The 15,525-nt window shown below is 45.7% G+C and overlaps 1 protein-coding gene across 1 annotated transcript; it reads right to left on the reverse strand.

Annotated features, from left to right (window-relative positions):
* Positions 1 to 1,129: 1,129 nt before the first annotated feature.
* Positions 1,130 to 15,293, reverse strand: SLC15A3 (solute carrier family 15 member 3). Its single transcript, XM_063118726.1, has 8 exons — positions 14,555 to 15,293; positions 11,871 to 12,169; positions 11,386 to 11,548; positions 6,362 to 6,472; positions 4,545 to 4,713; positions 2,845 to 3,003; positions 2,238 to 2,396; positions 1,130 to 1,851 (listed from the first exon to the last, which is right to left on the reverse strand). The coding sequence occupies exons 1-8, from the start codon at positions 15,122 to 15,124 to the stop codon at positions 1,700 to 1,702; spliced, it is 1,782 nt and encodes a 593-aa protein (XP_062974796.1). The 5' UTR covers positions 15,125 to 15,293; the 3' UTR covers positions 1,130 to 1,699.
* Positions 15,294 to 15,525: the final 232 nt, after the last annotated feature.

Consider the following 15,525-nt stretch of genomic DNA (forward strand, 5'->3'; position numbering starts at 1 on the left):
CACGACCCAATTCCTCCTCTCCATTTTATCCTCACAACATCCTTGTGAGGTAAGTTAGGGTGAGAGCCATTGACTGGCCCAAAGCCACCCAGTGAGCTTCCATGGCCGAGTGAGGACTAGAACCCAGATTTCCCAAGCCCCAGTCCAACACTAACCACTAGACCACACTGTCTTCCTCATTTATAACGTCTGCAAGAAATCCTAAACTAGGGGTGAGTTGAACATCACCGCTGCAGCTCAAGAGGTTCTCTGGGTAGCCGTTGGCCTGGTTCCGGTGACTCTCGCTTTGAAACTAAAACCACGTCAGCACTGTGCAGGCGTGCAACTTCTGACTAGCCAGCAGTGCTCAGTGCAAGTGTGGGCCCCAATATGCTCACTGTGCTGCTGCTGCTGCTGCTACTGCTGCTGTAGGCCAATCAATAGCCATGTACCTGTATGGTGCTAACCTAGCAGGCCCTGTGGTATAGGAAACGTCCTTATATCAAGTGAGAACTTTGGTCCATCTTGCCCAGTATTGTCGACACTGACTGGCGGGGGCTGTCCCGGGATTCAGGCAGCATGCTTTCCTAGCCCTAACCTGGAAATGCCAGGGATTAAACCTGAGACCTCCACGGCAACAGTGCTTCTGCCGCTGCCTCACAAGGCTTACCAGCAATGGCGTCAGGAACCCCTCCCGTTTGGTTTTCACCTGGCAGGGGAAGCTTCCTACCTCACTACCCACCAATGTGTCCCTGTACTTTTAACTGTTGTATAGAAGAAGAAGATTCAGTAAGTGCTGCTTGCCTCATCCATCTATGACAGGCTGTACCTTCTGGAATGTTCCTCTTCTCCACAGCAATTTAAAGTGGAGGAGTCCTGTCCTCCGCTGCACTCTTGAACCTTGTCCGCTTCGTTGGAGTCGAACACCTTCCTTTTCTCCTGTCCCTCCTTAAGTAAACCAACAATCTACAGGCCCACCAAACATTCATAATTTAGGATTTGACTAAACGTCTTCTCAAGGGCAAAATGGGCTCTCGGCAACTAATAACATGCATCTTTAATTATGTCAGTTCACAGAAGAGAAGAACACAGAACTTCCCAGCCAATCACTATGAAAAGGTTTGCTGTAGATACAATGTTTTATCCCCTCCCTAAGACCGTATCGCCATTTCCTGCACCATCCTGACCTTGGCTTAGGAGACTATTTTCAAGAAGTCTGTATAGTGACTTAAGGAAAGGATGGGCTGACACTGGTGTGTGTGTTTGTGTGTGTGTGTGTGTGTGTGTGTGTAGGCATGCACAGGACTGCCCTCTTTTCTGAGATTTAATTCTGCCCACCAGAAGGATGTCTGCAGCGGGAACTCCAAGTACTAACATGGACAAAAGCAGCTTGCTGCGTTAGGGAATGGTCCACCTCATTTAGACAACAGCTTGTTATCCCAGGGTAATTCTGGCTCCCAGCTTCCAAATACTCTATTATTCACACTGGAGATAAGACGTTAATGATACCTTGAGTATGTGGCTGTAGCCTTTGAGTATCTTGGCTGGCTGCCACTAATGGTTCTATCGCCGATTGATTTCTCTAATCCTTTTATGGACCGTTGGCCTTCACAAGATCCTATCAGTGCACTATATACGGTGGCGATGGTGGTGTTTGTCAGCGTGCTGAGATCTGATGAGCACAAGCACCTCCTCACAGTCCTGAAAGACACGGCGCACGTCAGTCGCCCTCACGGCCTGCGCAGCGGAGGCAGGAGGCCTGCTGCTGGCGCTCATAGCGGATGGAGATCCAGATGAAGAGGACGCAGGTCACTGTCTGAATCCCAGCCAGCAAGAAGAAATAATAATCCATCTGACATTTGTTAATGTTCCCTGGGGATGGGAAAGGGAGGGCCATTAGTATTAGTGTACACACAACAGGCCTTCCATAGGGAGACGCATGCCTCTTACCACTATCTGCAGCATTCGTTGCTCTTGGCAATTCTTCTTCTGACTCCTCTATGTACAGCGGTCTCCTGACAACACACATTCTTTATAGTTTCTCAGACTCTGGGTCCTTTCTTGCCAACTTTGCCATTATAACTAGACATCGCCTTGTTGCTGGGGTCAGATACCTGCAGGGGCCCAAGCCCTTCGAGAGGCCTACTGAGAGCATTTTGAACTCTCTGGATTCTTCCATGTTTACCCCCTGCTTGTCCTCAGCTGAGGACCTTTCCTGTGGCTCAAGGACGGCCTATGTCTCTTGCTGTATTACTCACCATAATCCTCTGGGCAGTGCATCCAACCAGCAGCTGGTAATGAGAGCAAAGTCAGGAAGCCAGATCCTAAAAGTGACCCCAGTCCGGAAATGAAAAAGAAGAGGCCCATGATGGCTCCTTGCATGGATTTGGGAGATTCAGAGTAGGCAAACTCCAGCCCTGGGAAAGAATTCAGAAGTTGATTAGCCAACAGAGCATGGTATTAGCTGTGTGTTTGAAGGATAGTTCCAGACTCCATATACCGTGGCGTTGGAAGCTGTGGATGAGCAACATGGACATGTATTCCTCCCTCCCCTCTCCTCCTTCCATCCCACAAGCAACTTTGGTGCAAAGCTTCAATTAACCCACAGTTTCTTGTTGCATCCGATTCAGGGAACTCTGGCTTAGGACATGATCCTATGCATATTTAGACAGAAAAAATCCCTACATCTCCCACGATTCCCCAGCCAGTCATGGTGTCTAAACATGCATAGGATTGCTCCTTTAATGTCAGCTAGCAAGCCAAGGAAATAAGCCAGTACCACCCTCTTAGCAGTCCCTGCCCACCCCCCTGTGTTGTTCCTAATGTTTGTTTGAAAATGCAACAACCATCTCTTCTGCTGCTTACCTGGAATGCTGGCAAAGATTTCACTGATGCCAATAAGCAGATATTGAGGGATCTGCCAAAAAATGGAGAGTTTGGCTGCAATGTAATTATCCTTCCCAATTTGCTGTGAGATGGTCTCATTGTTGTTCACATATTGCAGCCGCTTGGTCTCCAGAAAACCTAATGAGCAGAAGCAGCACTTAGAACCACAGGGAGGCATTATAGAGGAGACCCCTCACAGATGAGGCACATTCCATCATAGAGCATACCTGGTTATATCTTCGTCAGTTTCGGGACCCCTAGCAGAGATGTTTTTTCTGTTAACAAGAGTACTGCCTATACAACAATAGCTCCACCTGCTGACAGTTTATAAGATAGACATATGAAGGACTTCAGTACACTTTTGTGCTTTCCAGTTAATGTTCCAATGACCTCTCTCTCGGTACTGTTTTGATGAGTTCTTATGATGCTGCAAAAGGTGTAATGTAAATGGTTACAGTTCTTAACAGCTGAGGTACGGGGAGCCAATGTTCCATTTAAGTTCTAAGGAGGAGTTTCTAACAGACCTTCAAGGCTGCCTTTCATTGCTAGGGTAAAACTGGTAGTCCTGATTTCTCAGGCCATGCTAGGCATGTCATGACCAGGCTGGGCTTAGATAAGACAAACAGTGAGCAGTACACCATTGCTCTCAGTCAGGACAGTATATTAAATGTCCACATCAAGTTAAAGATCTGGAGGAGTTTCCCAGATGTTCAAGACAGCAACACCTCCTAGTTTTGCAGGCATTGCCAATTGGCATCAGTGTACAATAATTAAAAAAAGCCATCTCACTAGTGGGCATGCAGTGATAGTAATGTTCAACTGCGCGGAAAATGTGCTAGAAAAATGCAGGGAAGCCACCAGGTGGAATGTATAGCCCATGCTTATCATGGCCAGGCGTAAGATCTGGCAGGAAACCAACACTGGCTGAAGTAAGGACGGAGACCCTTCAGCGCGTGGGCCAATTTGGCCTACTAGGCCAGTCTATTCAACCCGGAAGGACTCAGGTTAGGACCTGCCCCCCCTGAAGCCCCACCCCCTGGCTACTGAAGGTTCCAGGAAGAGGTAGAAATGGAATCCCCATTGTAATCTCCAATCTGTAGTCAGAGATTACAGTGGGGATTTCCCTTATTTAACATACAGCATGATAAGTGCTTCGCCGACTCTAAGTCCTCCCCAATGGACACCAGGATTGTAGGGCTCAGAACAGATCTACACCTTCAGGACAAACACATAGTACAGTCATTCTATGGGGTGAGGGGGTTGCACATGTGTAAGGATGAGTGACATGACTGGCTGCAGTCCATATCAGAAGTTCCCTGCATACAAAAGGATAATGTCAACAGACCGGGTCCTAGCCTTGCTTCCCCCCTGAGGTTCTACTTTTTATGTGCAGGAAACTAGAGTTTAATTATTATTGTTCAATGGAATTAAAAACCTAGCACTCCATTGCAAATTGGAACAATCCTAGCAGGATTGTTGCACTTGATATTTCTAAATGTACAATAATCCCTGGAAGGATTGAATTAGCACTCGTTATCCCTGAAATTACAGGTCTGCCTTGTTTCTCATTTTGGTTGTATTATTTGCCCAGTAAACCTCTGATCTTTTACCTGTTGAGCTTTGGTCTCAAATGCTTTGACTCAAGAAATGAGGTGGGTCCAAGCTAATGAATGTCTCACCTGCAGAAAGGACTGAGGCAAGTCCAAAGAACATGCCCAGAGCCATCTTCTTTAGTGCTGAAGGCAGCAGCTTCCTCTTTGCCAGAAATGGGTCAATGACACGGTCCTTCACTGGGACCAGGATCAGCAGAATCACCACATTAGCTAGAAGAAGCCAGGCATCTGGGAGCTAGGAAGAAACCAAGATGTATTGAAAGATACCAAAAATACTACTGGGTCCCTGCCCATGGCCACCTTAGGGGTCTGTTCTTTGGAGTTGATGCATGTGAAAGCACTTATTTTATGGGGAGTCATGCAATGAGTTGAAATTAAAAATCCCATTCCATCAATGAGCAGAGAATAGCACAAAAGGAACCTGACAACCCCCAAAGCATGGAACGATTTAACAAAATCTGTACATCCCATGGCCAATCCATACAGTGACCACCTGTAGTCACACTCCATCCCACCCGTTATGGTGGGTGGGTTGCATACAGGAAGCACAATTAAAGGATCAACCTTTTAGCACACACACCTCCCACACACACACACACATATTTAGGGTCGTTTACAAAATGGGCAAGAAGCCTGACCCTTTCAAATAATGCCCACTGAGTATCTGGCTGGAAGATTTTCTAATAGACCTGTAAAAGAGCGCTTTTGCGTATGCGAAGCAGGACATATTAAAGATCTTGTACATTATATCTTATGCTGTCCATTATATAATTCGCCCAGGGCTAAATTTATTCTCCCGTTTCAGACCACCTTAGGCCAATCAGACGATTTTAAAATTAGATGGCTGACTGTTGGCTGATGTGGACAAATTCCTCAGTTATAGGATAGCTTAATTTGCGCTAGCTGCAAGAAAAATAAGAGCAGCCTTTCTAAACCATACCACTGTCAACTCCTAAGGGGGTTAAACAGAAGGAATGTTTTAAACCCTGATCATTTTATTGTATTCTTGCTTTATTGTATCAAATGTTTTTTTCTGTTTTATACTTGTGTGCTTTGTGTTTGTATTGTGATGGCCATTGGCTATAAACAATAAAAACGAGAGAGAGAGAGAGAGAGAGAGAGAGAGAATAAATGCAAGTGTTTTATCATCCTGAAACAGAAGGGGGCTGCCTTAAGAAAGGAGTCTGAAGTTAAACACAATCGGCAGAGTTATTTTCCCAGAATCCCTCACTCTGCTGCGCCTACATACTCCGTTTTCTCAAATTTCAGTTCTTCCCTTACCACAGCCCCATTTGTGGCCTGAAGGAAAGTAAAACAATTTCTGCTCTGTCTGTGGTAACCAAGGCTTGTGATCACAACTAGAGTCATGTGCAACTTGTCAGGAGCTATTTCACTTACAAAAGTAGGGATTGTGCTCACATTATTGGAAAGGAGGATAAAATTCTGTTCTGGGAGGTCAAAATGCTCTTTGCATTCCATAAACAACATCTCCCTATTTCCTACCTCAACATCCCCCAAATCTGACACCCTCAAATTGGACTGCAGTTCCCATCATCCACAGCACCATGGTCACTGGTGGGGATGATGAGAATTGTAGTCCAATACATTTGGAGGGAGTCGAGTTAAGGCTGTCCTACCTATGGGAGCAATGTTGCTTCTCACCACATTCACGCTGTCGACCGCAACCCATATCTTCCCCCCTCAGCAGTATGATAGGAGCCATATTATTTGTCACAATGCGACTCCAGTCACTGTGTAGCAGAATGACATCATCATAGCTCATCACATGGAACTTGACACAATCCCCCTGTCTAAGCTGGACACTCTTAGCCCTGGCTTCTGGCGGCCTAACAAAGCCACAGTCATGGTGCCCCATAGCTTACCATGTAGCCACTGCTGACATCTGCTGAGAGAATACTGCTATTCAAACGATTGTTCTCAAAGAAATTGGGGATGCAGAGGTGCAGACCCTGCAGGTAGTAGGTGGACTGCATCTAGAACAACACAAGATGGATGTCATTAAAGAAATATATGCTCCACTGGAAAGATCACTGGTCCAAGACTGATGACAAGGTACAACATACAAAACATAGGAAGCTGCCTCATACTGAGTCAGACTGGTCCATCTAGCAACTCTCCATGGTTTCAGGCAGGATTCTTTCATAGCCCTACCTGGTGATGCCAGAAACTGAACCTGGGACCTTTTGTATGCAACACACATGCTCTGCTACTGAGCTACAGCCCCTGTCTGAAGCTCTGTGGTGGTCAGATGTCTAGATCTCATCAGCAGCGTTTACCATATACAGACAGCTGCTGTTGTCATGTTAGTCCCAGAAATGAAGTAATACAGAACCTGGGACTGTCGTGATGTCATCTGGCTCTGAATCTTCGCGTCGTCAGTTAGATGACGCAGCTGCAGATTTGAAGCCACCCCAGGGCAAAGGGGGGAAGATGCATGGATGAAAGGTTGGGGACTTAACCCAACTTTTCCAGCCACAGCAAGGTCAGCCCAGCCCTTCTGCCGGGCTGACGTCGCTCGGAGCCACTCCAGGGCATTCCCAGGCGGAAGGCGATCTCCTATTGGTCACTGGAGACCATGGGAGGGGGAGGGCCAGCAAGCCCAATAGCTACCGGAACACCCTGCACCCCAGGCTGCCTCCAGCATGGGGAGAAAGGTTTCCCCTTTGAAGAGGAGCGTTTGGTGTTTCACAGGGGGTAATGGGGAAAGCCAAGTAGGGGCAGCTGTAAACCTTGCACTTGCTCCTTGGTTTGGGGATTACCCAGCACAACCCTGGAGAAGCAAAAGTGCAGGGTTTTGTGGGGAAGTGGCGCCAATGCGGCGCCAACAAGTCAGCCTCCCTGTTTCGCAGTTAGTGTGTGCAGTGGGGGCTGGTGGCTCCAATGTCAATGGGGTGATAAATCCATTCCGGATTTCAGTCCAAAGCAGTCAGAACTCTAAAGGAGCTCTCCAAGGTGCTGGGCATATTTTGGATTGCTGCTTAGAGTTTGCACCTTGGACAGCTCCTTTAGAGTTCTGACTGCTTCTGACTGAAACCCGGAGAGGATTTACAGCGCCAATGAAATCAGCCTCGTGTGTGTGTGTGTGTGTGTGTGTGTGTGTGTGTGTGTGTGTGTGTAAAGCTCAGCATCTCTCAGAGGTATCAATTCTCCTTGAAGCCTGATATAGAAAATGCATCTAAGGCTGGTCCGAGCTGTTTCAATCCCCAACCATATCAAATGCCCCAAAGAAGCAATTACTGTTTCCTCTCCCTGAAGGTCAGCTGTTGTAAACCGCCCAGAGAGCTTCGGCTATGGGGTGGTATAGAAATGTAATAAATAAACCGTACAGATCTGGCTGTATGCGCATGTTCTGCCCTTTCTGCCTCTGCTACAACAGCAGTGATTTCCATCCAAACAGCATGTGCACTACAAGGCCCTCACCTTCTGTGTTATAAATTGGTCAAATTGGCTGCCTGCACGCACGCACACATCTCATCAGAGGCCACGTTTTCTGCAAAACATGGCCCTGACCCCATTTTGGCTTAACCCTAATTTCAATCAGGAATTAGTTAATCAGTTAAAAGGCAGATGATTAAATCAATTATACATTCCGTAATACATGGTAGCTTGGGGAGGAAGGCTGCTCTCGTCAGCTAATTTAGGGCTACAGCACCACAGAGTAAATAAACGAAGCTGTGCTGTGCAGTACAGAGGAACCATAAGCTGGTATCTCAATAGCCCTCCTTCTCTTGGCCCATTTTTAACGATAGGTCTAGAATAACCCATTCAATTATCATCTCTACATGTATTGCTTCCCCCCACAAATATAACTTTGAGATAATTGATTCTAAATTTTCCTGGCAACCCACACTTGCCTTACAAACAAGGATTTATAACCCTGTTTTTGAAGAAAATATGGGAATAGAAACACCTCCACCTTCGTATCTTTGCTTTTTAATGCACATTTCATTTCTGTTTATTGTACCCACTTGTCAACTTTACGGCTGTGTAATAACAGCAAACAAGAACCAAGGGGAACATGAAAATGAAACTGGCAGGCCCCTGTTTCTCTCGCGCGCTCCTCTCTTCCCTAATAACTCAAGAGACTGGAAACCTTGCAGACTGATCCTATCTAAGTAAGTTTGCTTGTAAGTCTTACTCAGCGGGGATTAATCGCAAATGACTACGCATCAGGTTGCAGCCCTAATTGAATATGCCTTCCGGCTAAGGACTGAACAGAGCTTGCTACACAGATGTGAACGCTGCAGAAGCCCTCTCCGGCTTTGCCTTATGCCACCCTTGTTCGGTGTAGGAGTCATTTAGTTTCATACGTCGGTGAGGGGCAAACCTAGGTTGCCTCACCATATACCCTAGCTCTGTGCAAGATTTTTGAAACTATTTATTTTCTACCATTTGTTGGGGGGAAGGGTGAAAAGAAATTGCACCCGAAAATTGTGGGGAGGGTGAGAATTTCGGAGAAATTGCTCGGGGTTCTTGGCTCCACTGCTTACCTTTCGGCAAGGAGGTGGCTGAGGTGTAACGGTGGCGGTGGGTGAGGACTCTTTATTTTACCATTTTTATCCTGTTCTGTCCTTGAAGCTTCTCCAGCTTCTTGAGCTTCCTGGAACGTGCCTCAGAGGACTTAACGAGGACTTCCTTCCTTGGGGCTTTCCAGTGCTGCTGCCTGCTGAGGGCCTGAAAGCTGAGTGCAGAGTGATTGTTCTTCTTCTTTTCCTTCTTGTTAAAAGGATTTTTAACAACAAAACCAATAAAAAAAACCTGCTCCAGACAGCAGCACTGGAAAGCCCAGGGGAGAAAGTCCTGGTTAAACCCTCAGGGGGAAGGACTTTTCAGAAAGCTCAAGAGGCTGCAAGGACCAGAACATGATAAAAACCTCAAAATAAAGAGCACACACAACCCCTCAGCCACCTCCTTAAGGCCAGCACTGAAGCCCTGCACTCTGAGGAATCATCTGCACCAAGCAGGATATTGCACTATGAAAGCGGTATATAAAAGGCAGGAGCCACAGCACTGCTTTATATTATTATTATTATTATTATTATTATTATTAATTAATTTATTTATTTATATAGCACCATCAATGTACATGGTGCTGTACAGAGTAAAACAGTAAATAGCGGGACCCTGCCGCATAGGCTTACATTCTAATAAAATCACAACAAAACAATAAGGAGGGGAAGAGAATGCAAACAGGCACAGGGGCCGGATCTACACTACTGCTTTAAAGCGCTTTATAACAGTTATAAAGCGCTTTAACTGCTTTAAAGCGCTATAAAACTGTTATAAAGCGCTTTAAAGCAATAGTGTAGATCCGGCCAGGGTAGGGTAAACAGGCACTGGGTAGGGTAAAACTAACAGTATAAAGTCAGAAGAAAATCAAGTTTTAAAAGCTTTAGGAAAGAGAAAAGTTTTTAGCTGAGCTTTAAAAGCTGCGGTTGAACTTGTATTCTCAAATGTTCTGGAAGAGTGTTCCAGGCATAAGGGGCAGAAGAAGAAAATGGACGAAGCCGAGCAAGGGAAGTAGAGACCCTTGGGCAGGCGAGAAACATGGCATCAGAGGAGTGAAGAGCACGAGCGGGGCAATAGTGTGAGATGAGAGAGGAGAGATAGGAAGGAGCTAGACAGTGAAAAGCTTTGTAGGTCAACAGGAGAAGCTTATATTGGATTCTGAAGTGAATTGGAAGCCAATGAAGAGATTTCAGAAGTGGAGTAACATGGTCAGAGCGGCAAGCCAAGAAGATGATCTTAGCGGCAGAGTGGTGAACAGAAACCAACGGACTGATGTGAGAAGAAGGAAGGCCAGTGAGAAGAAGGTTGCAGTAGTCCAACTGAGAAATAACCAATGCATGAACAAGAGTCTTGGCAGAAGAGACAGACAAAAATGATCGAATCCTGGCAATATTATTGAAGTGCACTAATAACTTTTGGAGGCCCACTGACACGTACCATATACTACTTTCATAGTGTTATATCCTGCTTGGTGTAGATGTGTCATGGGCCCCAACAGTTGTCAGTGCACTTCAGTACCACTAGAAAGCAGTAGTGTGGCTCCTGCCTTTTATATACTGCTTCAATAGTGGAATATCCTGCTTGGTGTAGATGAGCCCTGAAAAATTTCTCCAAAATTCTCAAAATCCCAATGAAAGAGGAAGAAAAATGACCACCTCTTTTGCGAGGAAACAAAGAGGTTATGACAGGGCAGGTGGGCACTCAGTACAGTGCTACTATACGCCACGCACAACACGGAAGCTGCCTTTCCTTGTCCTCATGCTCCAATGTGTTGTATAGCAAAAGCATTTATGTTCCAAGTCTTGTTAGCCTCCTGCATGGTACTAAAAGCATGCAAAAGAGAAGAGTGCATCTAACTGAGCCCACCTATTCGTTGAGATCATCATGAGAGGCCGTTCTTTGGGCGCTCCCACCAGCATAGATATAGTGGATGGCAATCAGAAATCAGGCCTTTTTTGTGGTGGCACCCCTACTGTGGCAGGCTTTCCTGATACCTAATTTGCTGTCATTTCACTGCCAAGCAAACACATTTTTATTTTCCCAGGCATTTTCTTTATCTTCAGGAGTTTTGGTTTTTGCCGTCTTGCTTTTGCTGCTTCAGTTTTTAAAAGTGTGTGTTTTATTTGTGTGTTGTTGTTGTTTTGCATAAGCTGACTTAGATTGTTTTGTTGTCGAAAGGTGGAATATAAATCCCTAAAATAGACAATAAACGAAATGCTTATTACTAATTAACAAAATTAAGGCTGAAATACCCTTTGAAACACTCTGGAAATTAAGTAGGTACTTCTGCTATAAACTCTCCTACGTTTGTCTGTTCCCTCTAAACTGGTCAGAGCCTCAAAGCGCTGTCAGTGCTGTCCCTGTCTGTGCTCTGTACCTGGAAGTAGACCATCCAGTATGGGATGAGAGTGAGGAGCACTGGCAGGATCTTCACCAGCACTTGGAAGTTGGAGACAACCTCAGGTGAAGGCCTCACAGGCTGGTGCCTTGGACCGGAAAGCAGGCCAGCAACGTCCGCTTCTGACTGAGGATTCCCTGCTCTGTAGAGAAAAGGGTGGCATATAAATGTGCAGGAAAAACAACAACAACAAAGAGTCTGGTGGCACCTTAGGGTGCAATCCTGCGCATGTCCAGACAAGAAAGAAATCCTACCATTTCTAGCATGCCCCAGACCGTATGGCTGACTGGAGGGATGCTGGGAGTTGAAGGACTTCCCCCCCCCCCTGTCTAAATATGTATAGGATTCTGCCCTTAAAGACCAACACACTTATTATGGGATAAGATTTCATGGAGTACAGTACAGCATCAGATGGCAATGAGGCCATCTTTCTCAGCAGAAAGAGATGTCCTCTGCTGCTTTACCTAATCTTGGTGGTCATCTTCTGAAGAGCTTGGCTGCAGCAGCCCCCCTGGAGGGCCAGCTGGAACATGGAGGAGACCTGGCTGCCAGAAGCAGGCTTGGTGACGAAGATGGGAGCAGCCACGAGGAAGACTAAGAGGGCAAGCGCCAGGCAAACAGCAGGGATGGCATAGCCAATGACGAAGCCCACGTTCTGCTGGATGAAGGCAATCACCAGCAGGGAGATTACAGCCCCAATATTGATACTCCAGTAGAACCAGTTGAAGAAACGCCGGGTAGCATCCCTGCCACGATCTGTCACCTGCAATTAAAAGACGGGAATGAGGCCATGTTCTCGTGAACAAGTCACTGGTGTGCTAAACCCTGTAAGAATTGCCTGAAGGAAACCAGGCAGATTCCCATTCCTCCTCCTCTTCTTCTTTTGCTTAAATGTTTTTACACTGCCATGTTAGTTAACTGCATTTTACATTTTATTGTCTTAAATTTTTACCTTGTAAACTGTCTTGAGGAGGCTTTGACTTGCAAGATGGCATAAACATATTTTAAATAAAATAATAAATTGTACTTTCATGTCATCCAGGTTATAGGACTAGTAAACATTTATGTGGGTTCCTAGCCTTTGTGGAAGTATTTGCAAAGGCTACAGGTCCTGAGCAAGGCAGAGAACTCTGTGAGCATCATCAGACGGGTGGATTTTTGCATTTCCCTACCATCGCCATGGCTTCCTGCTGCTGTCCCACAATAGCGATGGTCTCTTTACACAGGTAGAGAAAGAGGAAGCAGCAATTACCACATGTCCCATTCAGTGGCTGTTTTTATCGTGCCGCTTTGCCTGCACATAACAGGAAATGGCGGCACATTCTGTTGTTGTTTTTGTTGTTTTTAAAAAAGATGGATTAAAAGGGGTCTGTTTTGCAACGGAAAAATGAGTGGAAGGAGTGGGAGGTGCGTGAGAAGAAGATGATGGCCAACATCCATAAGTGGGCAGTAGCGAGTGTGCGATAAAACACTCGTCTGATGATGCTCTGTATTGCAGGAGTACCACTGAACCTCTCCATCACTGGGAAGAAAAGAAGACACCACCCTAGTATTCTGCCATTGGTGCACCCCTTTCTTGTTCTCCCTAAGGAGCTCACCAAAGAAACACCCTCCTCTTTTCCAAACTGAGTGTCTTTGCAACTGCAAACATTCCAAGTTAAAAAAAGGGATTAAAAAATAAACTGAATTGAACTCAAAAAAGGATTTTATAGCAAAGCAACAGAGCAAAGAAAGCAAAGCAGCCAAGGGACACCTTGCTTTCTGAAGCTTTAGCAGAGGTTATTTCTGTAAGCCTAGAAAAACACACTTAAAAATGAAATAGAACATCATTTTTTAATCTAAAGTCACATTGCTACAGATGCTTTTGCCAAGTTTTGGTTTTAAACAATTCTGGGTAGACACTGAGCATGCTAGAAGTGCTAATCATTTTGGTACAGACTTTTGAAACCATTCTGGTTTATCTGTGTGAGTTTCTAACACTTATTGCTTTATTAGAAGCCTTTAAAGATGCTTTAAAAAGCAGCGCATAAAAACACATTATTAATGGAAGCCTTAAAGATGCTTTTAAAAGAATTTATAAAAATGATCATCATTCAGTCGAGGGGAGAAAATCAAACTGTTGGATTCATTATAGCAGATATATCTCCAAATGATACGGATCATGACGCAACATTAAAAAACAAAATACCGTTTCATCTTAACTGTACATATCGCATCCTCCTCCTCCAAAATTGCCACATATCAAACTTGAAAAAGTCATGTGACAAAGCTATTAGGAGACTAGTGCACTGTCTTCATTTGGAGGCAAATAGGGATGCTTCCAAATAGGGGGTACATAGCACTACCAATCAAAAGACATGTGCACCTATTATGACTTTTCCTCCTTAACAGGTAAGAAAAAGACAGAAGTGGTGAGAAAATACAGGAGGAGCACAAATAGAAGATAATGACATTAAGACACTCTGTAAAATTCCATATTTGAGGCAGGGAGAACACAGAATAAAAGCTTAATCTAGAAGCACCCTAGAACTTTTGCAGCTAATATTAATCAAAATTGCCTTCATCTTATTTACAACAAGACCTGCAATAAAACATTGCAAAATAAATGGACCTCCCACTGCTACTTCATTTGCCCTCCTGGTTTTCTGTCCCCGCCTCCCCCCAGTTCTCATTGTTTTATGACCTTGACCCTACCCCCACGGCACCGTGTTGGTGCTGCTGTTCCACCAAATCCCGCAGTATCACTGCTGTGGGGTGACGGTGAGTAATCCTCACTGGTGGAAATAGTGCGGGTTTTCTGATTTAATTTATTATTGTGAGGTTTTGCATGAAAATTTGTACCAAAGAACAGGGTATAAATATCTCAAATAAACAAGATTAAATTTAATTAAAAGAATACATTCTGCTTCTATTAAGAGCCAGGAGGAAATGCACCAAAGTATACTGGAGCTAGAACAACCTTCTCCAATCAGCCAGTCAAGCTGCCTGGGGGATTATGGGAGTTGTAGTCCAATACAGCTGGAGAGCACCATGGAAGGTTAAGTTAGAATGATCCCACGAATCATTCTAATTTAATTCAAGGTGATGCAAAGTCACCCAGCTTTACCTTTAAAAAAAGGAATAGATCTTAGCGAAGATGATCTCTTACCTGGTCAGCACCAAATGGAGTGAGGTTGGCCTTGACAGAGCTGATGGCCAGGGCTAGGAGCAGCAGACCCGTGTACATGATCGGGGCACAATACTGACTTGGCAACTGCTGATTGCAGTGCGACTCTGCACTACCTTTTCGGCATGAGGGCTGCACCAGGTAAGCTGGCATCTCTCCGCATAGCCAGAGCCGGCCATCCTGCGAGGCCACGGTGGGCAGCAGGCAGGCCGTCAGCAGGTAGAGCAGGAAGCTGAATGCGATAGTCCAGTAGCGGCCCAGGTAAGCATCAGCAAGCCAGCCTCCGATGGGCGAAAGCAGGTAGGAGGCACCCAGGAAGAGCAGTGCTGCCCGTGAAGCCTGGGATCCGCCCCATTTGAAGTCGCTGCTGTTGAGGTACAGAACGAGGTTAGAGACGATGCCAAAGAAAGCAGCTCGCTCCAGAATCTCCACAAGCAGCACGGCTGCACAGGCAGCCTTCCTGCCCTCAAAGGGGGATATGGCAGGTCTGTCTAGGGCCTCCTCCTGGCCTAGGAGGGGCTTCTGCTCCCCCCGGGCACCCTGCGAGGCCATGTAGACCCTGCCTCCGAATCCTCTTTTTTCCTCAGCAGTGGGCCCTGTTTCTCGGTCCTCTCTCAACTTCTCCCTTTTCCTTCAGAGCCTTTTCCTCTGACTCTTTCTTCACGGGCCTCTAGTTCTTCTTCAGCTATCTTCTCCAAACCTTCCAATGCCGCTTTTGTACTTCCCCATTTCTCTGCTCGAAGACAAGCATCATATGACAGCTCATTTCCTTCAAAGGAAACTTTCATATTACGCTAGCCAGAGCGGGTTCCCCTTTCACATTTGTTTTCTCGTGCTTTCTCCCCCTTTACAGGCTCCCGCCCCTTTTCAGTTGCTTTTTTAAAAAAAATCTGTTCTTTTGCCAAATTCAGTTGCCCTTTACCTGTGAGTCTATCTCAGGACACAACAAGATG

The sequence above is a fragment of the Elgaria multicarinata genome, chromosome 2 (assembly GCF_023053635.1).
Source record: "Elgaria multicarinata webbii isolate HBS135686 ecotype San Diego chromosome 2, rElgMul1.1.pri, whole genome shotgun sequence".
Classification (NCBI taxonomy): domain Eukaryota; kingdom Metazoa; phylum Chordata; class Lepidosauria; order Squamata; family Anguidae; genus Elgaria; species Elgaria multicarinata.

Bases quoted from the DNA above. Each gene is read 5' to 3' on its own strand.
- SLC15A3 (XM_063118726.1), bottom strand. From the start codon at position 15,124: ATGGCCTCGCAGGGTGCCCGGGGGGAGCAGAAGCCCCTCCTAGGCCAG. The intron at 6,473-11,385 runs GTACAGAGCACA...GTGTTGTTCTAG, and splicing joins ACTGGATGGTCTACTTCCAG to ATGCAGTCCACCTACTACCT. The intron at 1,852-2,237 runs GTGAGTAATACA...TCCCATCCCCAG, and splicing joins GCACTGCCCAGAGGATTATG to GGAACATTAACAAATGTCAG.